Source organism: Chionomys nivalis, chromosome 14 (assembly GCF_950005125.1).
Source record: "Chionomys nivalis chromosome 14, mChiNiv1.1, whole genome shotgun sequence".
In the NCBI taxonomy this organism is placed as follows: Eukaryota; Metazoa; Chordata; class Mammalia; order Rodentia; family Cricetidae; genus Chionomys; species Chionomys nivalis.
The window spans coordinates 58,847,466-58,875,239 of NC_080099.1; the positions used below are offsets into that span (position 1 = coordinate 58,847,466).

Below are 27,774 nucleotides of genomic sequence, written 5' to 3' on the forward strand. Positions count from 1 at the left end.
TGCTATGCATGAGATTACTGCATGCATACACACACCATACACAAATACACACAAAGTTTAAAAAATTAAATCAACTCACAAGCATATCCAAAATATGAAATAAAACCAGGCTACACAGATAAAGTGAAACATAATCCCTCGGGTTCTCTCCAGCACTCACATACCACAGTGGACATATAAAGTCAATATTTAGAAGGGACAAGTCTGAGAGGTAAATGTGTCTAAAATTACTTGTCTTTGCAATACTCATTAGTGAAAATATGTCGATAAAACTAAGAGAATTTGATCAAAACCCACTTAAGAAAATCACAATTGACTTCTTTAGGATTCCACGTGTAATTTTTGGTATAAGATGAATTTTCATGAACATGCTATAAACCTTGAAAACCCATTTTTAAAATTTAAGTGCTGATATGCCACTATAATTTTACCTGCAATTTCGTACACTGGGGGACCATTGCCTTTTATCACAGGTTTATTAAGTTTTACAGCGTATGAGGGTGCCATGTGAAGCAGAGAATTACATTTTCATTTCTTCTAAAAGAAATGAGAGAAAAGCTCTAGTACTTACCTTTCTCCATAAAACCTCTCAAAGAATTTTTCTTTCCAAGGTTCTGTTTTCTTTTCCTTCTCAATTTCTTGTCTTATTCGTAATTGCATTTCTGGGGTAAACTCTCCTGGTAAGAAATTGGCAATAAATTGAATTCAAATGATCATGTCTTCTGCCAATTCAAAAAGACCTCGTATCATTCATTTGGGTAAACTTCACGGAATATCACAGGTAAGAAGTGCAATGACCACGTGTCTAATACTGCCCCTTTCATGAACATCGCTCAAATGGTCATTTCACATTAGACCAACTCCTAAATATGATATGCTATGGGCTGAAAATGGAACTGTATGTACACTGTCCTGAAGGAAATCATCTTGGATGGAAGCGGAAGAGACATAATGGACTATGAAATATTGTCAAAAAGCCCTGTACAGGCCATAAGAATAATATATGCATTGGAAGCAGAGATAGGGCAGCACTTAATTTTTCCTAAGACAATTAAAGAGGATTACACTTAGAAGTTGATTTTTGAGTTCACTTGTAAAAGATGATCAGGCTTATGCAAGTGATTAGATCACAAGGCATGGAGACATGAATATGCATATTTATGTCCTTTCAAGTGGCCAATTCTGAGCAGAATATTGGATTATATTAAATAAAAAAGGAAGACAAGAGTCAATTACCCAATGCACATTCTAAAGGAGGATCAGCATTTACCTCAGGAGATAGGAGCTCCTGATGCCATCCCATGATGGAAGAGCACAGCCAGGTAAACAGGGTGGAAAGATAGGCGATAGGATGGTGGGGAAATCGTAGGACTCCTGCCTGAACAGCATGGAGGGATAGATGCATGCGGAAGTGGGCCAGCAACAGTCAGGATACCAATAGGTATCAGATTAAAAGTAGACTTGCAGATACTATTAGAGTACCCAAGTGTGAGGGTGGGTGTGGCAGTTCGGAGAGAGCAGAAGGAAAAACGAAAAGTAAGGGGAAAATTCTAGGTTCAGTACAGAGCATTTGGGCTGGGACCTAAGAGTGTGAGAAATGAGCAAGTAAGATCTGCAAACACTGGAAATAGATAGGGGTGAGCGGCAGGGACCCATAAGAACTGGAAGCTTATAGACAGTAGCATAAACCTAGGTGGTGAACAGGGCTGCTTAGAGGAAAGGTACTGCTCAAAAAAAACCTTAGTTTAGAGGTCATCATTTCTTAGGGAAAAGGAGATCCAGATGGAAAGTGTGAAAGGGCCGGGAAGATACAGGCCCAGGGAACAATTTGAAATATGCTATGAAAGCATAAGGTATGTTGTTTGATATGAAATAGGGTAACAGTGTAAATTAAGGAGACTAAGATGCAGTTTGAGGAAATGAGGTGACACACGAGGACTGAGAGGAGGGTGTGAACCACTGCAATCAGAATTTGCTAGGACTAGTGTGGGTATCCAAGAGGGCCAGGAACTGGGAGTGAGGGGCGTAAAGTGCTGCATTTGATGGTTTTAGTCTTTCTAAAACCTTGGGTTGACCTCAAGGAAGGAAATGATGACAGAACCTTCAGGAAAAGGAATGTCAGAGTTTCCTTAGAATCCAGGAGATTTAGAAAATACAATGGATTAAACTATGTCATAATTTCAAAGATATTATGTATCAAAATTAATATGAAATGTCTATGATATATTACACATTATTAAAAAATGTCTGATAATAAAAATGGCCAGTATCATCAAAGAATTAGTGGACTCCTTTAGAAAAAGGTGAAACTGCACTAAGTGAAAATGTTTGCATTTCAGGGAGGAGTAGGGGAAACATGGAAGTCAAAGGAAGACACAAAGCTCAGTACAGCATGTGAAGGTTCACTCTACAGTGTGTACTTTACAGAGTGTGTGTACTCTACAGTGAGTGTATGCTATACAGACTACTGTATAGAGTGAGCTCTGGAGAGTGTGTGTACTCTACAGTGTGTGTAGTCTACAGTGAGTGTATGCTATATAGAGCACTGTACAGTGTGAGCTCTAGAGAGTGTGTGCACTCTACAGTGTATGTATTCTACAGTGTGTGTACTCTACTGAGCATATGTACTCTATAGTCTGTATATTCTACATACTGTGTGTACTCTACAGAGTGTGCTCTACAGAGTGTGTACACTCTACAGTATGTGTGTTCTAATGAGTATGTGTACTCTACAGTTTGTATATTTCACATAGTATGTGTACTTTACACAGTGTACTCTAGAGTATTTTGCTTTTCAGAGTGTGTAAACTCTTATAGCATGTGAATTTTACCATAGTGTGTGTACTCTAGCACAGCGTGTACTCTACTGTAACAAGCATGTGTACTCTAGCGTGTGTGTGTATTCTAACAGTGCACTACTAGCATGTGTGTTCTCACAGTGCATGTGTACTTTAGCATAGTATGTGTGCTCCAGTAGGGAACATATATTACATTCTACCCTAGTACATGTACTCCAACATAGTCCATGAGCTCTAGCAATGTATTTGTGTGTGCATGTGTATTCAGACACAGTACACGCACAGCAGCACAGGAGTGTACTCTAACATAGTACATGTGCTCTAACAGAGCATGAGCACTCAGCATAATATTTGTATTCTAGTAGAACATGTCCACTGTAGCAGGGTACAGGTGCTCTCGCAATGTGTGCACTCTAACACAGTGCATGTGCTTAGCAGAGCGTGCGCACTCGAACACAGCACCTACACTCTAACACAGTACATGTGTCCTAGCAGAGCATGTGTGCTCTAACACAGCACCCACACTCTAACACAGAACATGTGCCCTTGCATCCACGCGTGTGCTGTAACATAGTACCTGTATCCTAACACAGTACAACTGCTATAGCATGTTGCATAATAATAAGATACTAAAATTTACCTTCTGCCAGTCGCTGTTTCCACCCTTGTGCTGCGTATGCAAAGAATTCATTATTTAGAGCTGAAGTACTGAGGCGTAAAATTCCATCACTTCCCATCTAGGAGATAAGTGGACAAAACAATAGTCCATCAGAAATAATCCAAAGTGAAAGCATGCAAAAGAGAAACAAAAACTGAATAATATTAAGAGGATGTGTGTGTGTGTGGTGTGTGTGTTTGTATTAATGACTGATGTAGGAGAAAGGAAGGAAAGGAAAAGAAACTCAAGAAAAGATGACTCCAGGGCATCAATCACATGCACTCTGCTTGCTGACTTCCAGCACAGAGACAATTAGTTCTGCCCCTGACTGTAACTGGGAATTGCCTATAGAAGATAAAAAGATGAAGCAGAGGCAAGCAGCTAAGCCTTAAGTGATGGGGAATGAAGGAGATTAAAAGACAAAGGCTAAGGGAATACACAGGAGGGCATGAGCAGTGACAGACGAATCCTTTGCAAAAAGTGGACATGGTGTGGAATAAAGAACATAAAGACAGGGTAATTTTCCATTTTGTTAGCACCCATATGAAGAACAAGCATGTAAATTCATATATCTGATACAACAAAGATCTGTTAAATAATTTGAGTGCATGTATGTGTATGCACATATGTGTGAGAGAATGCATATATGTGTACACATGTGTATACTGTGTGCATACTGTGGTATGGATATAGAGGTCAGTGGATGCCTTGCTGAGTTGTTTCTCTCCTTCCACCTTGTGGCTCCTGGTGATCAAACCCAGGGCATCAGGCATGGCAGCAAGTATGGGCCATCTTGCCAGCCCACAATTGCATATCATATATATATATTATTTTTTCTATACTCTATCTTCATTTATTGATATGATAACAATCTTAAATATTTAATACAATGACTGCATGAATATAACAGATAACGTATTATTTAGGAGAAAAGAGGAATGTGGATTCTCAAAACACATACTGTCTGTCCAAGTTTGGATCACTGAAAATTAAACCGAGAGAAGGCAGCATGAGGAACACAACCGTGTTGCTGACTAACAAGGCCATCTCCATCTAAGAAGGAACTGGCAGTCACTAAAATGTTCACAAATGCAGTATTTCATCCATTCCTTGTCTACTCTCCATTTTTACCATTATTTAACAGATAATTTTTAGGTCACCAGTATAAGTTTACATACCTGGTCCTTGTATGGGTGTTAGCAATGAAGAAAAGCTCCTCTCCTTAAGTTTTTAATACAGTTTTCATAGAGCAAATGATTGTTCTTCTATAACCTTTCCATTTATTTGGGTTCTGTGTGGTTGGAATGATTAATACTGTCAAAAAATCCAGAATCATCCAGGATACAAACCTCTGGGAAATTCTGTGAAGGAGTTTCTAGATTGGACTAATTAATAAAGAAGACCCACTCTAATTGTGTCTGACACCGCTCTATAGGTTGGGAGCCAGAATGCAGAGAAGAAAACAAGCTATGAGCCAAAATTCATCTCTGTCTTGCTCTTAGCTCAGAGGCTTTATAATCAGATGCCTCTTGCTGCCACCATCATGATATCTCTATCATGATGAACTGTATGCTCAAGCTATGATGCTAAGATGAAGCCTCTTCCCTAAGTTGCTTCCTATAGGGTACTTGATTATAGGGACTTGTGAAATAAGCAATATAGTAGCTGTGGCATATCTTCATGGTCAGCATGACAAGGTCCTACCTTTTGTGAAAACATCCCAGTCATTCTATCTTTTGACTGGATAATTTTGGAATAGCATTTTTGGAATTTATTCTAACCACTGAAAAATTAGGTGCCACTTGGTGATTAGTTGCCAATGGCTGGTATGCACGGATTTGAGAATTAAGAATAAGTCGGATGAGCTAGAGCCTGTTCCATGCATCTTGTTATCTAAATTTTAGATTGAATGAGATTATAAGCCCCCGTTCTAGGTGAATCACTTCTACTGGGAGGTGTTGCTTACTTTGGTACTACTCTTATATGGGGTCATGAATGCTCTGTGCATTGTTGGAAAACTAATAGCATGTCTGATCCATGAGTTATAAGCAGCAACCCCTTCCTAAGATGCAGTATCTGAGAATATCTCCAAATACTTCTAAATTTAATATGGAGGCACAACCATCTCTACATTAGTAATAGTCTAAGTGATAAGAGTTAAGAACAAACTGATGAGTTAAGAACACTATGGTAGCTAAGATTTGCCTGGATACCTTGCATCTCTCATGTGGTGGGAGCACAAGGCAAAGAAGATCTACTACACAGATGGAATCATCCAGAGGCAGAGTGCTGCTATTCCAGAGAGGGATGGGGAGGAGGATGCTGGAAACGCTGAGCGTTCACTGGCATATCTTGGTGCATGCAAAGTAGAATTACAGCAATGATTAGTGCCAAGATGGCCATGGGCTCAGACTCCTCAGGGGTGATGTCTAGGTCCTGCTACCAGGTCTACCAGCAGAAGAGCTGGCCTAAAAATAGTCATAAATGGGTTTTAAGGGGAGATAGAAGAGATGTCAAATACAGATTAAGTCCAGTTTAAGACTACTGCAGACTGCAGCTAACCCATCTGTTATCATCCTTGTTCTTTCTTTCCCCTTTCCCTACTTCCTTCCATTCCTTTATCCCCCTCCATGATATGTGACTGAGTAGTCTTCATCTGACACACTAAAGGTGCTACAAGTGTTAGAATGAGCGAGCAATGGTGAAACTCCATCTGTGTCAAGAAACCTATGAAATACATACTAGCTAGGATAATAATTGCATGATCTAGTCCCAGCCATGTCTGCATTATTGTGAACTTCTGCTCAAGATTAGAGATTTTGAGACAATCTGTAGGAACAACCTTGGAACAACTCAGCTCCCTGGGAAACAGGAATCATTTGAAATAAGATAATCCAAGGCTTTAAATTCCACCTGGAACCGACCTACTGAGTGTTTCTCAAGTAGATGTGAAGTTCTAAGTAAAAGGTTTCTAGGTCTAAGTTTTGCCTTCAATTTACTTCTATATTTCATGACCCTTTTCAGTTTGAGTCACAATCCATGAAACCTGTGCACTGTACACTAGGTAACAGAAAACTCCAAAATGTTGAAGACTCAAAAAAATGCCTAAAAGATCTATGCCTACAAAGATGGCTCTAGGAATGTGGGAAGATGAGAAAAAAAGGGGCAGCAGATATGGAGATATCACTAAAATGCCACTGGAAAATTTAGGGGACAGATGACCTTGGATGCATGAAGGTCTTCAGGATTAAGGAGGCAAACACACCAAGAGCATTTTAGAGGAAGTTCAGAAACAACAGGTTTCACTCTGGCAGGAGTAAGTTAATGACTACACTTGAAGACAAGAAGATCTTCCAGGAATGTTACCAAGTATGTTAAGAGATATGCTTCTAAGCCTAAAACATGGACAGAGGCTGCAAGTGGACCTTGGCAATGAAGGAGAAAAGCTAATCCACCGAGAAACATGAAAATGGATTCAGATCCTTGTTTCAAAGGTGGATTAAAAATAAGATTAGCAGGTGCGGGGCAAGTGCCACACAGAGCAAAGGAACCTGTGCACTGAGGAGTGCATGTGCATGAGACACAGAAGGACAGGTCTGATTTGTTCTACATTTGGGGATATATATGGAGCTGATGCATCTTCAACCACCTATGTGATGTTCAGAATCTCTAGTGTTCTCCATCATGGTTTCCTTGCTACCCTTATTTTGGTTAGTGAAAGATCTGGAATTTATCTCACATACAGAATTTTTGTTTCACATATTCTTCCAGGCTCGGGGCTTGGCTACTAATTTATAGACACAAAGACCAGATTAGCTCTGACAGATTCTCAAGATCTGAGCACAGGAAAAAGCAAGTGTGATATAAACACATTCTAGAACATGGAAGCTAGCCCTGGAGGAAAATCATTTTCTTTTCCAATAGAAAGTACATGAAAAGTAAGGTTCCTGGCCTATGTAAGACAGCACAATTAACCACCACAGCCGAAATAGACTTCGGAAATACGTGCCAATAAAACTTTTAAAATGCACTATTAATTTTATGGTCTTTAAAATACTGTCTGGAAGAAATAACACTTTAATGAACTAGAACAATAAACATTTCTGAAAGGTTAGTTATTTATTGATGAACTATAAATTCTGTTTTTTTATTAAGCATGATAGAAACACTCATTCTGGGAAAAAAAAACTTCTCTCATGATGAAGTGTCTAGCTAAACTATTGATCAGCTATTCTTCCTTTTAAATTAACAAGGGAAAAATTGACCAATATGATTTTTCTAGGGTAAGTAATAAGAGTAGAGAGAAATATGTTCATATACAGATCCTGGCACAATATAAAGATTTAATCTTTCTTGATGAGTTTATCATCTGCCTTTGACATTGCTTATTAAAACATTTTATCTTGTTGTATTAACACATGTCTGTAATCATATCCTTTGGATGTTTAGGCAGGAGGTTTGTTCTGAGTTTTTGATGACAGCCTGGGTACATAGCAAATTTCAGCTCATCCTGGTCTCCAAACTGAGATTCTATTAATTCCGCCTTTAAATAAACCAACAAAACAAAGACAAAAACATTTAGAAATAGATGGATGTCAAATAGAATTCAAAGAATTAAACAAACATTGTTATTTAAACACTATGCAATAATATCTAATATCTGAACTCACATTTAATAAAGTAATCTTTTAAATTATGTCTGCGTGAGAGAGAAGATGTGGGGTGGGCAGGGTTCATATAGCCCAGGATGGCCTTTGTCAATGATGATGAAATTAAAACTCCCCTTCTTCCTCCAGCATCTCCCAAGCACTTACATAAAAGACCACCAAGCTAGAGATAATCTTTAACACCACTTTTCTTTGTCTTATTCTGTTTCCCTCCCAGGTGATTTCCCAACACAGTGAGAGCACTCACTAGAGGAGCAGTGAGAAGTGTGCGGAACGAAGAAAACTGGCAAACAACAACTCACACCTAGAAACACACGCAACTTAGATTTCATTCGTAAAGCAAAAACCTGACGAAAAGAAGCAAGTTAGTGTACGCAGCTAAGTAGAGAGCTGGCTGAAACAGTGCAGGGCGGCCCTCCTCATACTCACTGTTAATAGGGGACTGTCACCACACCTGGAAGAAGTGGAAAGAGCAAGGCGAGAAATAAAAACAGAGTACTGAGTTGTGGGTGCAGGAAAGAAAGGGAGCGAGGTAGTCAATACCATGGGCAGAATGGCCAGCAACAGGAGCTCCTGAGCCCTGGACTCCATACAGCATTCAGGCCCCAGCCCAATGGAGTCAGAAACCTTGGGACCTTAAGCCAGTCATGATAAAATCTGGTATTTGAAAGGGACAGTTCAGACTTCTATGTGTGGACATACTGTAAAACAGAGCTATCTGGCAGCAATACAACAACTTTCATGTGTGAATTTAATTTTTTGTCTCTACAATGCAAAAGAAAAAGGAAATACGAAACTATTTTTAAGAATGCATTTTATTTAATTTGACCTACTTAAATTTTTATTTTAACATGTAATCATTTTAAATATTGTTTGTGGGATATTTTATATTCTCTTTGAAAATTATTTGTTATTCAGTTGTAATTCTGTTCGTGGTATCTTAACACAAAGCAGCCATATCTCCAGTCATGAGCAGTTATATGGCTGGCAACTGGCTACCATATTGAGAAGTATAGCTTCATACTACCCAGAATCATTAATATGTTGCGATTGCTGTAATTCATTAGAAACATGAGAGGAGCTGGGACAGGCGGTGATGAATAGTATAGTGGTCCTCATCTGTAACCCTCCCTCCTTGCAGACAAAAGGATCATTAGGGCTTATTCCCAACCTAAGTGACCCCAGGTTCAGTCAGTGAGTTTGTTCCCAGGAAAAAGGAAGCACCCCCACCCCACCATGAACAAAGGTAGAGATCTCAGTAGTAAGAGAGCAATGAGAACAATCAGGAATTATTTGCAGAGTAGGGTTAATCATAAACATGTGTGCAATGTGTATATGAGACTACCCAAGGAATATGACCGGATCATAAGAGGGCATCAGGTGGGATGCTGAAGAGTGCTTATGATAGAAAGCATGTGGGAGAAGGAGACACTTCTAAGAGAATGAAACAAAACCACAGAAGCAGGTAGGAAAATAGAGGAAGCAGCATCATAGGTGTAAGGGGAAGAGTGTGTGCGGGAGATGATGCGCTAGCACAGGTGTAGGGGGAGGGAGTGGTGGAGATGATGCACTAGCACAGGTATAAGGGGAGGGAGTGTGGGGGGGATGATGAGCTAGCACAGGTGTGAGGGGAGGGAGTGTGGGGAGATGATGAGCTAGCACAGGTGTGAGGGGAGGGAGTGTGGGGAGATGATGCGCTAGCACAGGTGTAGGGGGAGGGAGTGTGGGGGGATGATGAGCTAGCACAGGTGTGAGGGGAGGGAGTGTTAAAGATGTGCTAGCACAGGTGTGAGGGGAGGGATGATGTATATCATGCATGTGCGAACACCCATCAAACCATTTAGCATTATTTAGGTCAAAATAGTATACAGAGCACTGTGCAAGCTGTTGTTTCCATTAAAAACAATCAATATGATCTTTAGAGGAAAGGCAACTTAGACAAGGGGACACTCGCAGGATTCTAACAGTGTCATGCTGGAGAGCAATGAGCTCTGCGCTCTTGTCATTGAGTCACTTACACCCTATTGTATTGGTCAAGAACTTTGGTGTGAATTAAAGTGAGAACACTCTTCCCCTAAAGAGTGAGTTCTCATTTTTATACCCGATCACTCAGTGGGATGTAGACAGCTCAGGAGACTGACTATATATGTTCAGGTTTTACTTGCAGGAAGGAATTTCTTTCTTCAGAAATACACGAAGAAGCATAAAAGACACCAGTAAGAGAGAGAAAAAGCATCACTAAAAGAAATAGGATACAGAAATAGGATAAGAATGTGCTAAAGAATGTTTTTCAAGTGATGTTTGATAATTACTTTCAAATATAGAGAAAGCCAATATTCCCCAAACTGTGCTTTCCAAAACAGCTAATATAGTTGATAACTTTAGGTAAATGCATCTAAGAGAAAATTTTCTTTCAACAGGTACTGTTCGTGTCTACTATTAAATGTAGTTATTTATTTATTTTCCTAGCATAAGCATTCTCTAGTATCCTGGAATTTTTTATGAGTTCTTATGCATAAAAATGTGTTACACACTGTCTACAAAACATATCAGCTTGTAATCCTTTCACAGAGCAATTACCAGTATCTTGCGGGACAATTGCTTTCTGAGACTACAGTCAGGAAAATTACATACAGCAATGTGTGAGGTCAGGAGCAGACAAACCGTTTAAGTCAAACGACCATGTTTGTGCTTCTTATGAAATCCCTGTTTAATCAATAAATGAAAACATCTTAAGATCTGGACTTGGAATAATTTTTTAACATATTTCCAGAATGGCAGAATGAAACATTAAATGTAATCATATGGAATTGAAGAAAAACTTTGAAAAAATGGTATCATAACTCTTTCTTCTTGTAGGACATCAAGGTGAAACCTGGCTACAGACAGCAGCTGACACAGCCACAGCTGCCCAGAGCACCAGGAGTAACTGACACCAAGTGTTCATCTTCCTCCTGTGCCCACCTTCCCAAAGCTCAGGGGACAGCATGGAAGAAAATATAGAAAGACTGGAAGAAACAGAAGTTTGGGGACTGATGAGAAATAGTGTTTCCTGGATATTTCAGGTCTGTCACACTTATACACTCTTGGTAGCTGTGCTTCCCTGCATAAGACTTGCACAAGATAAATCCGGTCAGCATTCTAGCATGGGTGGGGGAAGAGGTCATGAAGAAGCCCCTATCTAAGGAGTTATTGACAGCTGATGGGTGTTGGGAATGGAGAGTCAGATTTCTTCAGTGATATGAGCCCTGGTAGGCTGTCCCTGCTATACTGGGTAGTCCCGTACTCACGCACACATTGACAGCAGTAATTGGAGTCAGCAGGTTATACAAAAAGAGGACCTGCAGTTGGGAGGGAGGTACATTGGAGAGGGGACCATGGGTGAGTTGGAAGTGGGAATAGGAGGTAGATATGAAAAAAAATATTGCACATATGGATGAAATTCTCAACAAATAAAATATTATTTAAATTCAAGGAAGGCAGTCTCATTATTTTCTATTATTTTTTAATCTTTACATGTGCAAGCAACTTTTTTAAAATGAGATTTTCATTATACAGACATAAAGATATACAAGAATTTTTTAAAGTTATGTCATTTTCATTCTTTCACCCAATTTAAAACATGCACAAAATCAAAGTAAAATGAACAAAAGAGAAACTTTGGAGAGAAAATATTATGAAGAAAATCAACATTTAGATGGAAAAGTGGAAAGCTTTTGTGTCATAATTGTTATGACAGAGTTTCAGAGCTGATTTTCATAATAAAAGCCTCCCCTGTTCTTTGCTGAGATGATTGCCTGTCTTCCCACTGCCTGCTGCCTTTGTGATAGGCACTCAACACCAGGACGAACTCAGGAGGTACAAAGTTCAGCAGAGAAGGTTGGAGCTAGATCTGCTGTGCTCAGGAGGAGGTTAGCTGTCATTTTGAACTAGAAGGATTCTGGCAGAGGCATGGCCAGCAGTATAGAACATCTGTTTATTGAGATCTGAAAAGAGCTCCAAAAAGCAAAAAGGATTGTCAGTTCTCAGGTGGCATAACAGGAAATAGACTTGTGGGAAATTATTCTCTCTCCTCACAAAATAAAAAAAAATATTGTGTGTGTGTGTGCATGTGTGCTACATGTCCATATGTATAAATTCCTATGGGTATTTATTCTCTTTATGCAAGCATTTATAAATATATATTATCCACAGACACACATACTTGTTTTCCCTGTGAAAATTCACATTGTAAACTTAAGCACCTAGCTAAAATGACAGCTCCCAGCCCAAGCATTCAACTCTGTTAAGATGGTCAGCCAGATGTTGGGAAGGCCATTCCTTGGGACAAAACACATAGGAAAGGAATTCTGTAGGCCTCCGTGACCGAGAAAATGATTTTTTTTTCTTAGCAGGAATATTCAAAATTCTTTTCATAACTTTAGCTTTGAATTTTAGTACAAACAATGGAGACAAGAGTCTGAAAGACTCTTCTAGAAGGCCCTAGAAAACAAATGTCAAAGGAGAAGCTCAAATTTGCGCTGTGCATGGGCTCAGTTACCAGGTTTCCACTAGGAAACGTGCACGGGTTTTTAGGGACTCTCCCCAGCTGCTTTATCAGAAACAATAATTACTGTCCAGTGACATTGCTCTTCTCTTGTAATATTCTGAGCCCCCTTTAAATAAGTAGTCTGCCCTCACTGGCCACACGCCATGGGCTAATGTCAGTACTGTTCCATCAGCCACTTCAGAAGGAAGGCAGCCTGTGGCAGAATCAGTAAGAACAAATAAAGACATCCAAAGATAAACACAAGCCCTCTGAAAGGTGAGTCTAACGTTAGAATAGTTTGCTTTGCTATTCATGGAGCATCTATTTCAGGACGTATCAGTAGACACTGCTGGCCACACCTCGAGGCCATCTGAGAGACATTTATGAGAAGCGGTGCTTTCAAACTGAAGCAAAAGCAGACGATAAGATCTGAACAATCTTAGCAAATATGAAAATGTGTACATATAACTTCTGTTTGTTTTCTGAGATTGGGTCTCTAATGTAATCCAGGCTGGCCTTGAATCCCATGAGTAACCAAGGACGAACTTGATCCCCTGATACTTGGTCCCCTGATACTGTGACCTCTCTCTCCAGAGTTCTAGGATTACAGGTCTGCACGTCCACCCTCAGCCTGTGCATATGTATTAAAGGGCAACGTCTCTTCTAATTTTTTCCAGTGTTCCCTCTGTGGGAGGGGAAGGGTTTGGAAAAGCAGACTTTCAATGTACGCAGTCATTAAAGAGAACATGAATGTTCTAGTTGGTGAAACTCAAGCTCATATTCTCAGAGATAAAATAAGGTTATGGTATAATGTAGTGCGAACCAGTGAGTCACTGTTTCTATTTGTAATACTCTGAACAGCTGTGTTTAAATGACTAGCTATTAGTCACCCATTTCTTTAACAAACACTTCATAAGCATCAACTACGTGCCAGGAACCATGAAATGGACAGACGGCTTCTGTTTCCACAAGAGCCTGGGCCTGACAGTAGGAAAGGAAAGAAAGATACAGTGTTGGCAAAGCAAGAGAAATCCTCAGAGCAGAACGGACATTAGGAGAAACCCTCGACTCTGGCACTGGTTTGGTTTTATTTCCTTCTTTGTGGCTTATTAAATACTTTCTCCTTACTTCACATGCTTCCCCCATCCCCATTTTAGTAACGGCCCCTTCCCTTTACTGCACAATAAAACCTAGAATCAATAATAATAACAACTGCCATTAATTTAGTGCTTGCAACAACCTTGGTCTCATTTTGTATTCAAGGCTATAACAAAATTCCACAAACAGGAAGCTTATAAACAGTCAAAATTGATTTCTTGATTTTGGAGACTAGAGGGTCTAATATCACAGTATCTGTAGATTTGGGGTCTAGAAAGGCTCACATCTTGGTTAACCTACTGTGTCATTTTGCTGTCTAACTTCAAACAAGCTAAATCTATCATTCTATCATGCTCTCAAAGGTCACAACTAATGCCATCATCATAGCTGCTGGGATTTCAACACATGCAATATTATGTATAAAATTGATACATAAAATATTATATTATTCTGTATAATGTATAATATAATATATACTATATAACATAATTGTGCAGAAGGGACACCAACATTCAGACCAAGTATCAAGGCAGAATCTAGCCCCTACAAGCCTTCCTTTCATAAGATACTAAAGTGTTTTCCTTTAACATAAAGTTGTTCTAGCTCTTCCTTTTGGCCAAGGCTGATTTCTTAGGAAAATTCAGGGCAGTGAGGACTCTGTGTGGTAGAGGAGGGAAGGCATGGCAGCAAGGACATCCTTACTTGCTACTGTGGCTTTAATAATGTTTGGCTGGAAAATTGTAGCCCACAAAATTCATCTCACTGCAGTTCAATTCCATCACCAGTTAACTTGGAATAACTAGCAATTTATTTCAGAGTTTTAGTGAAAAAATACACACAAAATGCACCCAAATGGCCCTGGTCTGGACAACAGTCTCAGGAAGATAATGAGGGGCTAATGACATGAAAGCCTCAGGTGGACTGAAATGTTTTTGACAGAAAAGTTGACTTCACTGATAACATCTGTGGACTGTTGGGATGCAGCAGGCATCTCTCCAGTGTACACCTGAGAACTGTTGGGATGCAGCAGGTATCCCTCCATCGTATCTACCACTTCATAACTGTAGAGGAGCTAACTTGTAGTGGCATTTCAATTTTATTTTAATAAATAAAGATTGCCTGAATATCCGAGAGTAAAATGATGCTACTGGTCAGCCTTACAGACCAGGTTATGGTAACACACACCTTTAATCCCACTAGCCATAATGGCACGCACCGTGAATCCCAGTAGCTACACTAGTTGCCATAAAATCTGGGCATTGCATGCCTTTAATCATAGTGGTACATGTCTTTAATCCCAGCCCTACAGAGGATTATAAAACAGGAGGAGACAGCTCTCAACACACAGTCTCATTCTGGGATTCCTGGAGGCAGGATCGCCATTTCAGACTGAGATCGACATAAGAGTCAGTGGCTCGCTGTTTTGCTTTTCGTATCTTCAGGTTGAACCCCAATTTCTGACCCTGCACTTTTATTAATCGTGCTTCACTAACTGAAGGACTCTTCAGTCCCAACTCTTCTGCACCATAAACTCCAAGTCCCCTGAGCCCAAAGGGCACAGTCACTACTCCTGAGAAGAACCTGGTGCCCTTCACTGCTCTGATTAAAGGGAAGTCTACCTCTGGAGATGCTTGTCTGCTTTCTTTTATGTCCATGTGAACTCTGTGCATCCTGATCTAACAATTCAGGATAATAATAATTATTTAGTTTGGAGTTGTGACAGAAAAATGTGAGTTTGAGAAAACCAGCTACATAGTGAGATCTTGTCCTCCAAAAAAATTATATAAAAAATAAAACAATTTGTTTAGAGGGTGTGGCAGCCACTCCGTACTACTGTTACGTGCCTCTAGTGGTCCTCAACCTTCCTAATGCTGCAGCTCTTTAATAAGTTCTTGTTGTGGTAACCTCCCACCATAAAATTATTTTTGCTGCTACTTCATAACGGTAATTTGCTATTATTATGAATCATAGTATGTATTACAATTGTCTAGGTAAGCTTTGTGAAAGGGTCGTTAAACCCCAAAGAGGTCACAACCCACAGATTGAGAACCACTTATCTAATGGGTCAAAAGCTTGTGTAATTCCCTTCAGCTTTTGTGCATGAAGAAACTAGAATTTGTTTCTAACTGACACGAAGTGGGGGTGGCGATGGTTACACGACGTGAAAGTCATCCCAGGCTGATGGAAAGTCCCATCATCCCAGATGTTCTGGATGCTGAGGCCGGATGACCTAATTCAAGTGGTCTTGCATTTGCGATACAGACTGAGTTGACAACCAGCTTAAGAGACCCTGAAAAGACTTCATCTCAAAGTAAGAAGTAAACATTGGGCTGACTGTGCAGTTCAGAGGTGGAGTACAGTACAGTATGTGAAAGGTAATAAGGTGTCAAAGAGAAGAAAGAGAAGGAACACTTATGGGGGTGGGGTGGGGAGGAGGACAAGTGGAAGGAGGAGAAGAAGAAGGAAGGGAAGGGGAGGATGGGGAGGAGGAAGAGGAGGGAAGAGAGGAAAGGGAGTCATTTGAGAAAAGAATATGCACACTATTATTTTCCTAAGAAGAGGGGTAGCCCTTTAAGAGCTGCAGGCTTCAAAGACTCAGAAAAACAAACACTTCACCTGGTAACATATAAGGAACCTAGATTTAAGTGTGTGTGTGTGTGTGTGTGTGTGTGTGTGTGTGTGTGTGTGTGATGAGACTAGAAAGGGGATCATGAAAAGCCAGAGTGAGATCTTGGGAGAGGAAGGAAACAGGGTAAACACTTGCAATGGGAAGACTGAAAGAGGGGACAAAGCAGACAAAAATCAAGGCCAGAATGGAACCAACTGAAAGGGCAAGAAGCTGGCCTTACAGACAGTGTTTGGAGGTGTCCGTTTCCCCGAGTCATGAGAACATGAGAAGCAGCCTATGTCTGAGTCCTGATGTCTGCACACACGTAAGCTGCAGAGCTGGGGGCATGCTGTGCTGGAGGCGACTCCAGGCAGACAAGTAAAACTTACTTGAGTACTTCTCCTTTTTCAGGCCTCAGGCACTATTTGCTGAATGCCGGGCTGTTTGGGGGTATGTGTGCTTCACATTTAAAGAATACTGGGAGAGAATATAGCTATTCAAGGCCTGTGGCAAACGTACCAAAGACGGGTGTTATAAACAGCAGGTTTTAACCTCTAGGAGGCTAGGAGCTTTAAAAAAACATTCAATAAACTTACTTTCTGTGTATCTAAAATGTGCCATTATTTGATACATCATGAAACACAACCCAGTGTTTGGATAATTCTGTCTACCGAGTACCTTAGTTAAATGATCCTATAAAAAACATACAGGTACCAGAAGTTACTATTACTGCTGTCCTTTCTGTGGAGTAAGAAGGAGAAAACAGAAAGAAATGAGTTCCAGTGTCTGCCTATGTCACCAACACTCGCTGCTGTTGCTGCATATAACACTCCACCGTGGATCATCTGTGTTTTCCAATGAAGTCAACCAGCTATAGGTAATCTTGAAACTGGAAGGCAACCCTCCTTCTAATAAACCTAGAACAATTTAGAGGAAAGAGGAAATAAAAGGTCTTCCTTTTCTTAAAGAACAACAAAAACAGCATCACGGTTTGCATGTAACCTAAGATAGTTTTGAATTCACCTTGTAGCTTGGACTAGCCACAATCTCCCAACAGCTATCTAGTGTCAGCCTCTAGTGTGCCAAGATCACAAGTGTGTACGACCACACCAATCTGGTTTGTGATTTTTTCAATATCAGGGCTCTCAACTATGTCTCTGAATCTTAATGGAGATGAGAAGCAATCTAAATAAACTATTCCTGAAGGAACTATAAGGTGTGGATGTAGCTAACACAGTCAGAGTGCCTATCAGGTGTTTCTAATGTTGACATTGACATACTATATTCTCATGCACAAAGTTCACATGTGGGAACTGTGCAACTGAGTAACAAAAAAAAATTCTTTTTTTTTTTTTTTAAAAAAAAAACACTGTTAAGTGAATTTACTTTGTAACCTGCTGTGGCTGAGGGCTGAACACCTCCATAATCTCTAATAGACCTACTGCTCCCTGGTCACATGATCTCTATTGCTATCTTTTGAATTTCTGCTCCTTAACCTTGAGAATACCACCCAGACCACAACGGCTGGGTCTGAGGTCAGTGCTCAGGCCACTAGTTATTCCAGAGAGGAATTCTATAACATAAGATGACCAGGCACTTACCTCTTCATGTGCAGGAGAAACAGACAGGGTCTAAATACCAGAAGAGGAGTCAGGGGAGAAACAGTGATGTCCTGGCACTACACGGCTGTAGAGTAGAGGCTGGTGCATTTCTAAAACTCTACTACCAATCAGATAGGATTCCCTCCTTCCCAGAAAAATCTCAATTTCTTACAACTGGCCCAGGCCACAGTAACACAACCAGAAAGTGGTACACAAAATGATCTATCACACGCTTACCACTTCAAAGATAGTGTGATGTTCGCTGGAGTAAGAAATTCCATTCGCAAAGAAAACTCAAAACCATGAAGAAAGTCAGAATGCAAACTAACAGCAAACTAAGGGTTCAAGTTTAAGAATCTTACAGAGGTAAACATTCTCTAAGTACCAAAACACACCTTTAAATTGCCAGAATGAAACGCTAACTGGGGGCGATGACAAGCATCCAAATGGTTACTTCCATCTGTAATAGAGAACATCACCTCATTTGATAGTATGCCGCAATTAACTCAATGATAGCATGTCAGACCATTGTTTCTCCAGTTCCCCATTCCTCCAAACTGCTCCTAGAACAGCATACTTATGAGATGCTCGGAGGGGAGAAGGGGCTTCCATGAGACAACAAGTTTCAAAGCTGAGGCCAAGCAGATGTCTTAGCATCCATGTAAATAACCTGTGTGTAATCCCAGTCCTGGAGCCAGAGACAAGAAGGTACATGAGGCTTTCTGGCTAGACAGCCCAGGCAAATGGGTGAGCTCCAGGCACACTGAGAGACCCTGATTCAAAAATCAGGAGCAGAACAATCGAGGAAAATATATGAAGTCAATGTGTGCACTTCCTCAAGTGCACATGGGAACACACACACACACATACACACACACACACACACAGAGAGAGAGAGAGAGAGAGAGAGAGAGAGAGAGAGAGAGAGAGAGAGATCAGTGGCTTTCCCTAGCCAAATAAGCACAGCATTTCTCAAACTCCAAGGTGTTCTTGAAGAGGTTTTCCCTTGAATAAGCTTCAGGAATGAGAGGCTCACTGTAGGAAATGTTACCTTAAATTTTCCAAACTATAGCTGGTTGGAGCCCCAGAGAATTGCAGACCTAGAACAGATGTTATCAGTCAAGCACTAAATGCACGCATCTTTATAAACTATAATTTAATGAGCATCCTACTATTGATAATGGTGAAATTAAAATCAGTCCTTATGGATAGTCCTTGAATATTTACAGAATTACCACTATTCAAGCATTATTCAAGTGTTTGCATCCTGATGTGCAAACTAATGATTCATTTTAAGAAAACACGAGGTCTCTGTGCATATGCCACTTTGTTTGTCATTTTCACTTGTTCTTGGAACCTCTGCAGGAAATGTGGCATCACATGCAGGGTCCAGGAAGTGTGCGATCACATGCAGCGGGGTTCATCCAAAGCATCCCTGGCACAGAGGCTCCTCCTGGCCCCTCCTCTTTATGACCTGACAGTGCTCTCTTTACCAATTTCTTAAAGTTCTATAGTTAAATATATATATATGAATAAAATATATAAAAATTTAAATATAAGTAAATTATTGGTAAAACAATTAAATTATAACACCCTAGGTTGTCTTCAAATAGTTAATTAAAATTATTGAAACTAAACATAACAATAGCAACTTCTTTTTGTCATACAAAAATGAGCAATGTCAAAGTCTGATTGAGTTTTTCAGTTAATGACAAGTCAGCCTGGGCCTACCTCCTCTAACAAATCACCCTTCCATCCAGCTTCTGTGGCTTCAAGTCTAACTGAAGGCTGCATACAATGTGAGAAATCTATAAATGCCATTTACATACGGTAACATGACAAGGAAAGGGTGGGCAGGGAGCAGCATGGCAAGCTCCCCAGCGGGGGGAGAACTGTGCAAGCCCAGGTGTCTGAAGATTAGGAAGAACCTTTGGAAAGCTTGAGGCTTCAAAACCAGGAGAAAGAACAAAATTCCTTTAAGAAAAAAGAGTTTATATCTCGAATATCACCATAGAATCTTTGTCCAGCGACGGATGGAGATAGAGACAGAGACCCTCATCAGAACAACGGACTGAGCTCCCAAGGTCCAGTTGAAGAACAGAAGGAGGGAGAAGACGAGCAAGGAAGTCAGGACCACAAGGGGCTGGTCCACCCACTGAAGCAGTGTGCCTGTTCTAATGGGAGCTCACCAAACCCAACTGGACCAGGACTGAATGAGCATGCGATCAAACCAGACTCTGTGAATGTGGCTGACAATGGGGGCTGACTGAGAAGTCATTAATAAAGGCACTGGGATTTGTTTCTACTGCATGTACTGGCTTTTTGGAATCCTCGTCTATTTGGATGCACAGCTTTCTAGGCCTGGATGAAGAGGGGAGGGCCTTGGACTTCCCATAGGGCAGGGTTCCATGCCCTCTCTTAAGGAGGGAGGGGGAGGGAGGAAGATGAGTGTGGGAGCCAGTGGGGAATGGGAGGAGGGGAGGAAGTGTATACCTGTATTCCCAGTACTGCAGGACAGAGGGAGGCAGGAGGCTCAGGCTGACCGTATACTTGGGCAGGTATAGTAGCTTGTGCCTTTTTGTAACTCAGGAGGCAGAGGAAATTGAATTGCTGTGAATTCAAAGCTAACTTGGCACAGCTAGCAGTGAGTTCCAGCCCAGCCAGAGATACAGAGTGAGACTCAAAGAATCAATACCTTAAGGCCATCCTGGACTTCAGAGCAAGTTTCAGAACAACTTGGGTTACCTGAGACCCTTTCCAAAGAATTCGTTTTTAATAATAATAATATTTATTATTATTATTATTATTATTATTATTATTATTATTATTATTATTATTATTACAGCAAGAGCTTAAGAAATCTCTGTAAGCCGGGCGGTGGTGGCGCACGCCTTTAATCCCAGCACTCGGGAGGCAGAGGCAGGCGGATCTCTGTGAGTTCGAGGCCAGCCTGGTCTACAAGAGCTAGTTCCAGGACAGGAACCAAAAGCTACCGAGAGACCCTGTCTCAAAAAATCCAAAAAAAAAAAAAAAAAGAAAGAAATCTCTGTAGACGCATACAGACCCAGGACCAATAAAAACACATTCAGACATGGGGGATGTGCAAGCTACTCATGTGTTCATGCTCAGCTGATGTGAAGTCAGACTTGACTGATCAGTGACATCACATGACCCTCGCTCTCACGTGGGTCATTTACTCAAGAGCTGCGGTAAGAACTGTAAAGGAATTTATGAGTGATAACTGCCCTCCTTTATTTTATTGGCTTCACTCAACCTGCTTCTAAGTTTGATAGTCACAACTTTTGATGTAAACATGTTCTCAAAACATGGACCAGAGACTCGAAAAGGTTTCAACTTTCTCAGAATAAAACTGACTCAAGGCAACATTAACAAGACAACGCAAATAAACAGGTGTAGGTCCTCTGAGTCCACTGTGCGCCATATGGATAGAAAGGCCAGTAAAAAGGAGGTAATAGAAGAGTGAAGAGGGGCCAGGGACATGTCTGTCATGCTTCCAGAGAAGACTTGTGACTCAGAAGAAAAGGCAAGGGTCTACAGCTGACTGGGAAGGAACTTGGACACAGTAAAAATATCTGTCTGCTTTTCCAGGGAAATATTGGGGTAATAAGAGAGACATTCGGACTGTCTGGGGGCTAGCACCAACCACATGTCCTCAGGCATGTTGTTTTGACCATATGGAAGCAATTAAAATACAAGGTTTCTAATGTTTCCTCCAGATCCAAAGTTCTAAAATGGAAGTAAAACTGAAGAAAGGACAGCAAGAGTCACTGGGTTCAAAGAGGCACCATTTATTGGAAATGGTGAAGAAACTAGGTGTACACAGGCTCAATGCCAAGTGCATAACTGGGGTGATTCTGTGACCTGCTGACAAGGGCGGTCATCTGAGCTGGGTGTTGTAATAAAACATGCAAAGGATGCTACAACGTGAGGCTCCAGAGTGAGTTCCTACGGAAAACCCAAAAGGCAATGATTTTCAAGAGAAAAACTTTAGAACAATAAAAAATGCCACTTGGAAATATTCGTGGGATTAGTTTCAGAACAGTGAAGGTGGGCAAAGAGAAGGGAGAGCAAAGACCTGTTTTGAGTATACAGTCACACACCAGGGGGAACTGCCTCATGCACCATATGCCTTCCAAATGACTCAGGGGATATGCATGCAAGGAAAGTGCCTGCTGTGGTCAGAAACCAGAATAGAAACTAGAGTTCTGCATGGTTTGATATATACTGAATTTTAATGTTAGGAGAATGAATGTAATCTGTATTTTTTTAAAAAAAAACTGTACTTTGCCATATGTTCAGAAACTTTTGCAAAACTTCATTGGTAATAATGATACTGCAATAAACACCACTGCGTGTGTTATATCAACTCATATGCATACATGTGTCCAAGTATACTAATCTATGTACGCACATGTGGAGGCCAGAGGTCAACACTGAATGTCTCCATCTATCTTTCTCCACCTTAATTTTTGAGATAGGGTCTCTTACCAATTCTTGGTCTTCATGTTCAGATAACTATCTGGACAACAAACCCCAAGGACTTGGCTGCCTCTCCCTCCCCAGTACAGCAATTATACATCTTTGTTACCACACCCAGCTTTTACATTGGTATAGGGGGTCCAAAATCAGGCATCCTGTATTTGGAGCAGGCACTTTCCCCACTAAACCATCTCCCTAGCCTCAACTGTGGCATTTCTTATAGAAGTGAGGACAACAGTATAGCCAGTGATGACCAAGAGGAGAGAAGACTCAGAAGAAGCTCATGTTCTGACAGGGGAAAAAAAAAACCACCATGGTCACACTGTCTACTTGTGGGCTAGTATTAGAGGAAAATTGTCACCACGTCTTAGACAACATTTGAGCGAACTCTTTGTTACAGCAATGTAACCTGAATCTTAACTAAAGGCACCAAAGAAACAAACCAATAAGCAAATGTACAAGTACGCATGCACACCTCCTATCCACTCCCCCCACCCCGTTACAAGACTGGCTAGAGTTTCTTGAAGCTCTGAATCATTTCTTAATACTCAGAGATAAACATTTCATAATAATCGGAAGCAGTCGGGATGTTTGGGAGAACTAGCTAAAGAGACACCAGGGAGGCTTTTGTCTTGGAGCAGTCACAAGGAACCTCATTTTGCCAGCTAGGACTGGAGCACACAGGTGGAATGGAAGAGTACTGTGCAGTACAAAACATGATTCAGTGATTGGCTTTTCCCCCAGTGACCTAAATTCTTCCATATCTCATCTCCGTTCTCAGGCCTGCAAGCAAGCAATCTTAATGAATGTCAAAACTTATTTAAGTGTGTCACTGTAAATACCAGGGGCAATAATCATTTAGACTCTAAAACTACAATGCTATTTGCCTTTAAATGGAAAGAAATCATTAAACACTATTATTCAAATTCTATTTCTGTCATTAATTAAAAGGTAGATTTCTAAAGCCAACATTTTTTTTACAATAAATGGATGATCTGTAAAACAAAGAGACACAATCATTCTTTATGACTAAATACCATGAAAAATATGTCTAAGGAACATAAAAATTCTAGGAAGACAACAGCAACTGTAGGCTTACAAATGAGTCTCATGTTCTAGCCAAAATATTTTGCATTTTATTTTAATTCAGTATCTCACTTTAATAAGCAAAAAATGATACCTAAAGGATCATCTGTCACATAAACTAGAAATCTGAGACGCAGGCAGAGCTCCTTCACTTCACACAGAATTAAAATACAGGGATGGTGGGCTGTCATGTGCTGTATAGATCCACTGCCATTTTTTCAGCAACTGCAGGGATGTGTAGAATTTTAAGCTTTCTGACAGAAGTTTTGTACTGCAAATGTGTTAGTATGAGCCCTCAGAGGACCTCCTGGGGCAGGGATATGAAGCAATGCAGTGTGGTTCACCCTGGATACCCATGCTGCTTCCTGACTGAGATCCAGCTGTCTAATGACACCATGTGCTCTCACCCACAGGACACATGCAGCAATCTGACCATGCGAGGAATCGAGGCAACATCTAATTTTGTTCAAACAATAAAGGGGAGGAAGAGATGTGAGAATTCAAGCTGTTTAAAAATCAGTTACCAGGCCACAATTCATTATCACAATAACTGAAATCTGCTTCCATTTAATTAAATAATAACCATATTCTGACAAGCGGAGAATTCATCATTTGGGAATTTGAATTATCCATGGTATGGTACTCACATTATAATATGAATATAATGCAATTAATATAAACAGTATGCATAACTGGGAAGCCAATCCAATTTTAGAAGATTGTGCATATTTGGTTTTAGGCATATGGCACATCATCAAATAAAAAATATAATGAAAAGATATTCATCAAATCTGCATATAAAGAATAAAAAAGATAGCAACAATGAACGCCTGTTATGGACATTAGAAATAAAAACTAATTTATGTCCTCAAAAGTAGTAGAGAAGTCATATCAATAAAACAAATATAAACATCTGTTAACAAAATAAAATATAATTTAGCTTAATTAGAAGTCAATTCGAGGGAAACCATGATATCTGCATTCATTCTACATTGACACAATTGCTCTGTCAGGTAAAAATAAACAAAAATGGAAGATCTAAATGAAATAAAGCTTGAGATTTTTTTTAAGAAGTTATTTTGACAATATGGCTGTTGAGACAGGACCCGAAGAAGCACAGCATCAACAGACATGCTAAAATGGAAGCGGGGAATATCAGGGGCCCCCATCCGTAGCCAAAGAACTAGAGTCAACTAAGGAATCCCCATAGAGGGAGAACAGTCTTCCCCAGAGATGAGTACTGAATCTGTTATCCAATACTAAATGGTTTGTTCTGAAATCACATAAATACAACTAACATTAAACAGATTGAGCAGGTAGCATTTTTTTTTATATTTAAACACACATATATGTTTTGTTTCCTTTAAACCCTCAGCAAAATAAAATTATGTGGTGCATGGGTTTTTCGAACCAACACTTATGCCACCATTGTGTTTATGAGATGCCTGCATATTGCTACAAAGATGAGCCTGCTCATTGCTTCTGTGGTTCATGTAAGTACAGGAATACTGTGTAGAAGGTGTTTTATCTAATATGATGCTCATGGGCATTTGTGGATCCTCAAGCTTTGGCTATGACAGTGGTATATCTGCTGCAATGTGGCTTGAGTCTTTTGATACATATGATTTGTGTGGCCATGAGGGCACAAACGTAGCCTCAACTGTAATAAATGCTGTCAAACCATTTTCAAAACACACCATTACTCTGACTACAAAGAGAGTTCTGTTTCTCTTACTGCCATCCCCACAATGGTTTTGTGTTTTCATAACATCCATCTCCCTGAGTAGGCAATGGGCCTTTACATTGTGATTTCATTTGAGAAATGTCAACAACATTCAAGGGAAATGAAATTTTAGGAAGATATTACATATAATAGTACAAAATACTTTGAATGAATAAATTTAAATGGAAAAATATAAGATATAAGTACCCATGAGCAGTTCAGAACCTCTCAGCTTTGGGAATTTGTCCCCAGAGCCCATGTGGCAATGTTTAGGGCACATGTTTGACTGTTAGGGGTGGAGGAAGGGGATGCTGGTGTCATCTGGTCGGTAGCAATCAACTGTGCTAGTATGTATCCTACTACACACAGAAAAGTAAGCTGAATCCCACATCAAAGGAGTATCTAGAACAAAATGTTAGTGTTGAGGCTGAGAATCCTCTAGTGACCATAGAACTATAAAATGTAGACATAAGCAGATGGGGATGTAGGCTCTCTGATGATTCTGGCCTAGAATTCAGTATAGACATCAGAGATGTCAAGACATCTGTGAGACAGATAAACTCATTATTTTGACTGTGATAATGGTTCCATGAGTGGAGTTCTGGGTCAACATTAACCAACTCATACATTTTCAAATGTTTGGTTTATTTTATTTCAGCTATTTATCAATGAAGCTATTTTTTTAATTCTTCAAAATTATTTTCAAATAGACTAAATTTAACAAAAGATATCCAAGTTTTACAAATGCTGATGGAACTGAATCTCCAAGTTTTCTGAAAATCTCTGCGCCTTGGTGATGCTTCAAGTGACTTTTCTTCTAAAATTCTGAATGATATAATATAAATATTCTACAAACCTCAGCATCAAATATAATTTTTTATACATGCTTGTTGGTCTAGGCCTGTAATCCCAGCACTTGGTAGGCTGAAGCAGGAAGGCAGAAAATTCAGGGGTGTTCTAAGACAACTGCATAAATTAGGGAAATTCTGTTTCAAACTAAAAAGTACAAAGAGTAAAGTTTGTAGCTCAGTGGTACAAAACCTGCCTGGCATTTTTTGTTAATCCTCAATACCTAGAAACTAATAGAAAAGGGAAAGAGGTCAGCATTTTCACTACCAGAACCCATGAAGGACATGAAAAACTCACTTTATTCTGGGAACTAGAAGGTTCTTCAATATCTAAGAAACAATCAGACCTTCTTACTGTTTTATAACAAAGGATAAAAAACTATCCAAATAGATGCATAAAATATTTATGGTTAAATGTGGAAAAAGGACTAGGAATGGAATAAAAATTTCATAATATAAAGTATTAACAGAATTCATGTTAAGATAATAAATAAGACTCCTTATTCCAGAGACTGGAGGGTGTGGTAGGGGCCAGTGGAAGGCTCAGCAGGTAAGGTCACTGGCAGCCAAGCCTGGCAGTGTGAGTTCAATCCCCAGGATCCATAAGGTGGAAAAAAAACCTCACTAGCTGCCCACTGATGTCCACATGGATGCAGTATCATACCTGCACATGCAATCACACATACACACATGTACAAACAAACAACAACAACAATAAGATTTTTAAATATGTGGGGGAATTTAGGTATCAATACTTCTATTTAACCCTATATTGAATATAGTGAAATAAAGTACAAGAACTTAAAATAATGAATAAAAGTCCAATTATCATAGTGACAATGATCTCTTGAAAGAATCTCCAACCAACATGTGTACTATTAGAATAGATTGTAACATGAGGGCCTGCTTGTTAGAGTTTCTGTCCTGCCTAGTTCCCATAGCCAGCAAGTCCCAAAGAAAATCACACAGAGAGTCTCCATTAGATATGAACTGATTGGTCCATTCGCTCAGGCTTCTTATTAGCTCTTGTAGCTCATATTAACCCATTATTCTTATCTATGTTAGCCACATGGCTCAGTACCTTTTTCAGCGGGGCAGGTCACATCCTGCTTCTTTGGTGGTCTGGGCAGGACTATAAAAAAGGGAGCTTCCTACTTCCCAGAATTCTCCTGTTCTCATCACCCCACCCAACCACTATGTCCTGTCTGGTTGACCCACCTATACTTCCTGCCTAGCCAATCAGCATTGACAGAATACAGACAATTTTCCTGCACCACTACAATCTGTAGTAGGGAGGAGCAGGCCCCTTGTTCTGTCCCACCTGGCTAGCTTATACCCGAAATAATTACACAGAAATTGTATTAATTAAAACACTGCCTGGCCCATTATTTCTAGCCTCTTATTGGCTAACTCTCACATCTTGATTTAACCTATTTCTAATAATCTGTGTTCACCACGAGGTAGTGGCTTACAGGGAAAGATTCAGCATGTCTGACCTGGTGGCTGGCTCCATGGCGGCAATCCCTGACCCCGCTTTTTTCCTCCCAGAATTCAGTTCTGTCTACTCTGCCTATCTAATTTCTGCCCTATCAAAAGCCAAGGTAGTTTATTTGTTCAACCAATGAAAGCAATACAGTAGATGAATTAAAAATGCCCTAG

The 27,774-nt window shown here is 40.1% G+C and overlaps 1 protein-coding gene across 1 annotated transcript in view; it reads right to left on the reverse strand.

Annotated features, from left to right (window-relative positions):
- Positions 1-27,774, reverse strand: part of Asxl3 (ASXL transcriptional regulator 3) — a 106,080-nt gene that overhangs the window by 14,090 nt on the left and 64,216 nt on the right. Inside the window, exons 7-8 of the mRNA XM_057788755.1 lie at positions 3,439-3,535; positions 572-677 (exon numbers count right to left, since the gene is read on the reverse strand). Coding sequence (XP_057644738.1) covers positions 572-677; positions 3,439-3,535 — 203 coding nt within the window. The remainder of the gene's footprint in view (positions 1-571; positions 678-3,438; positions 3,536-27,774) is intronic.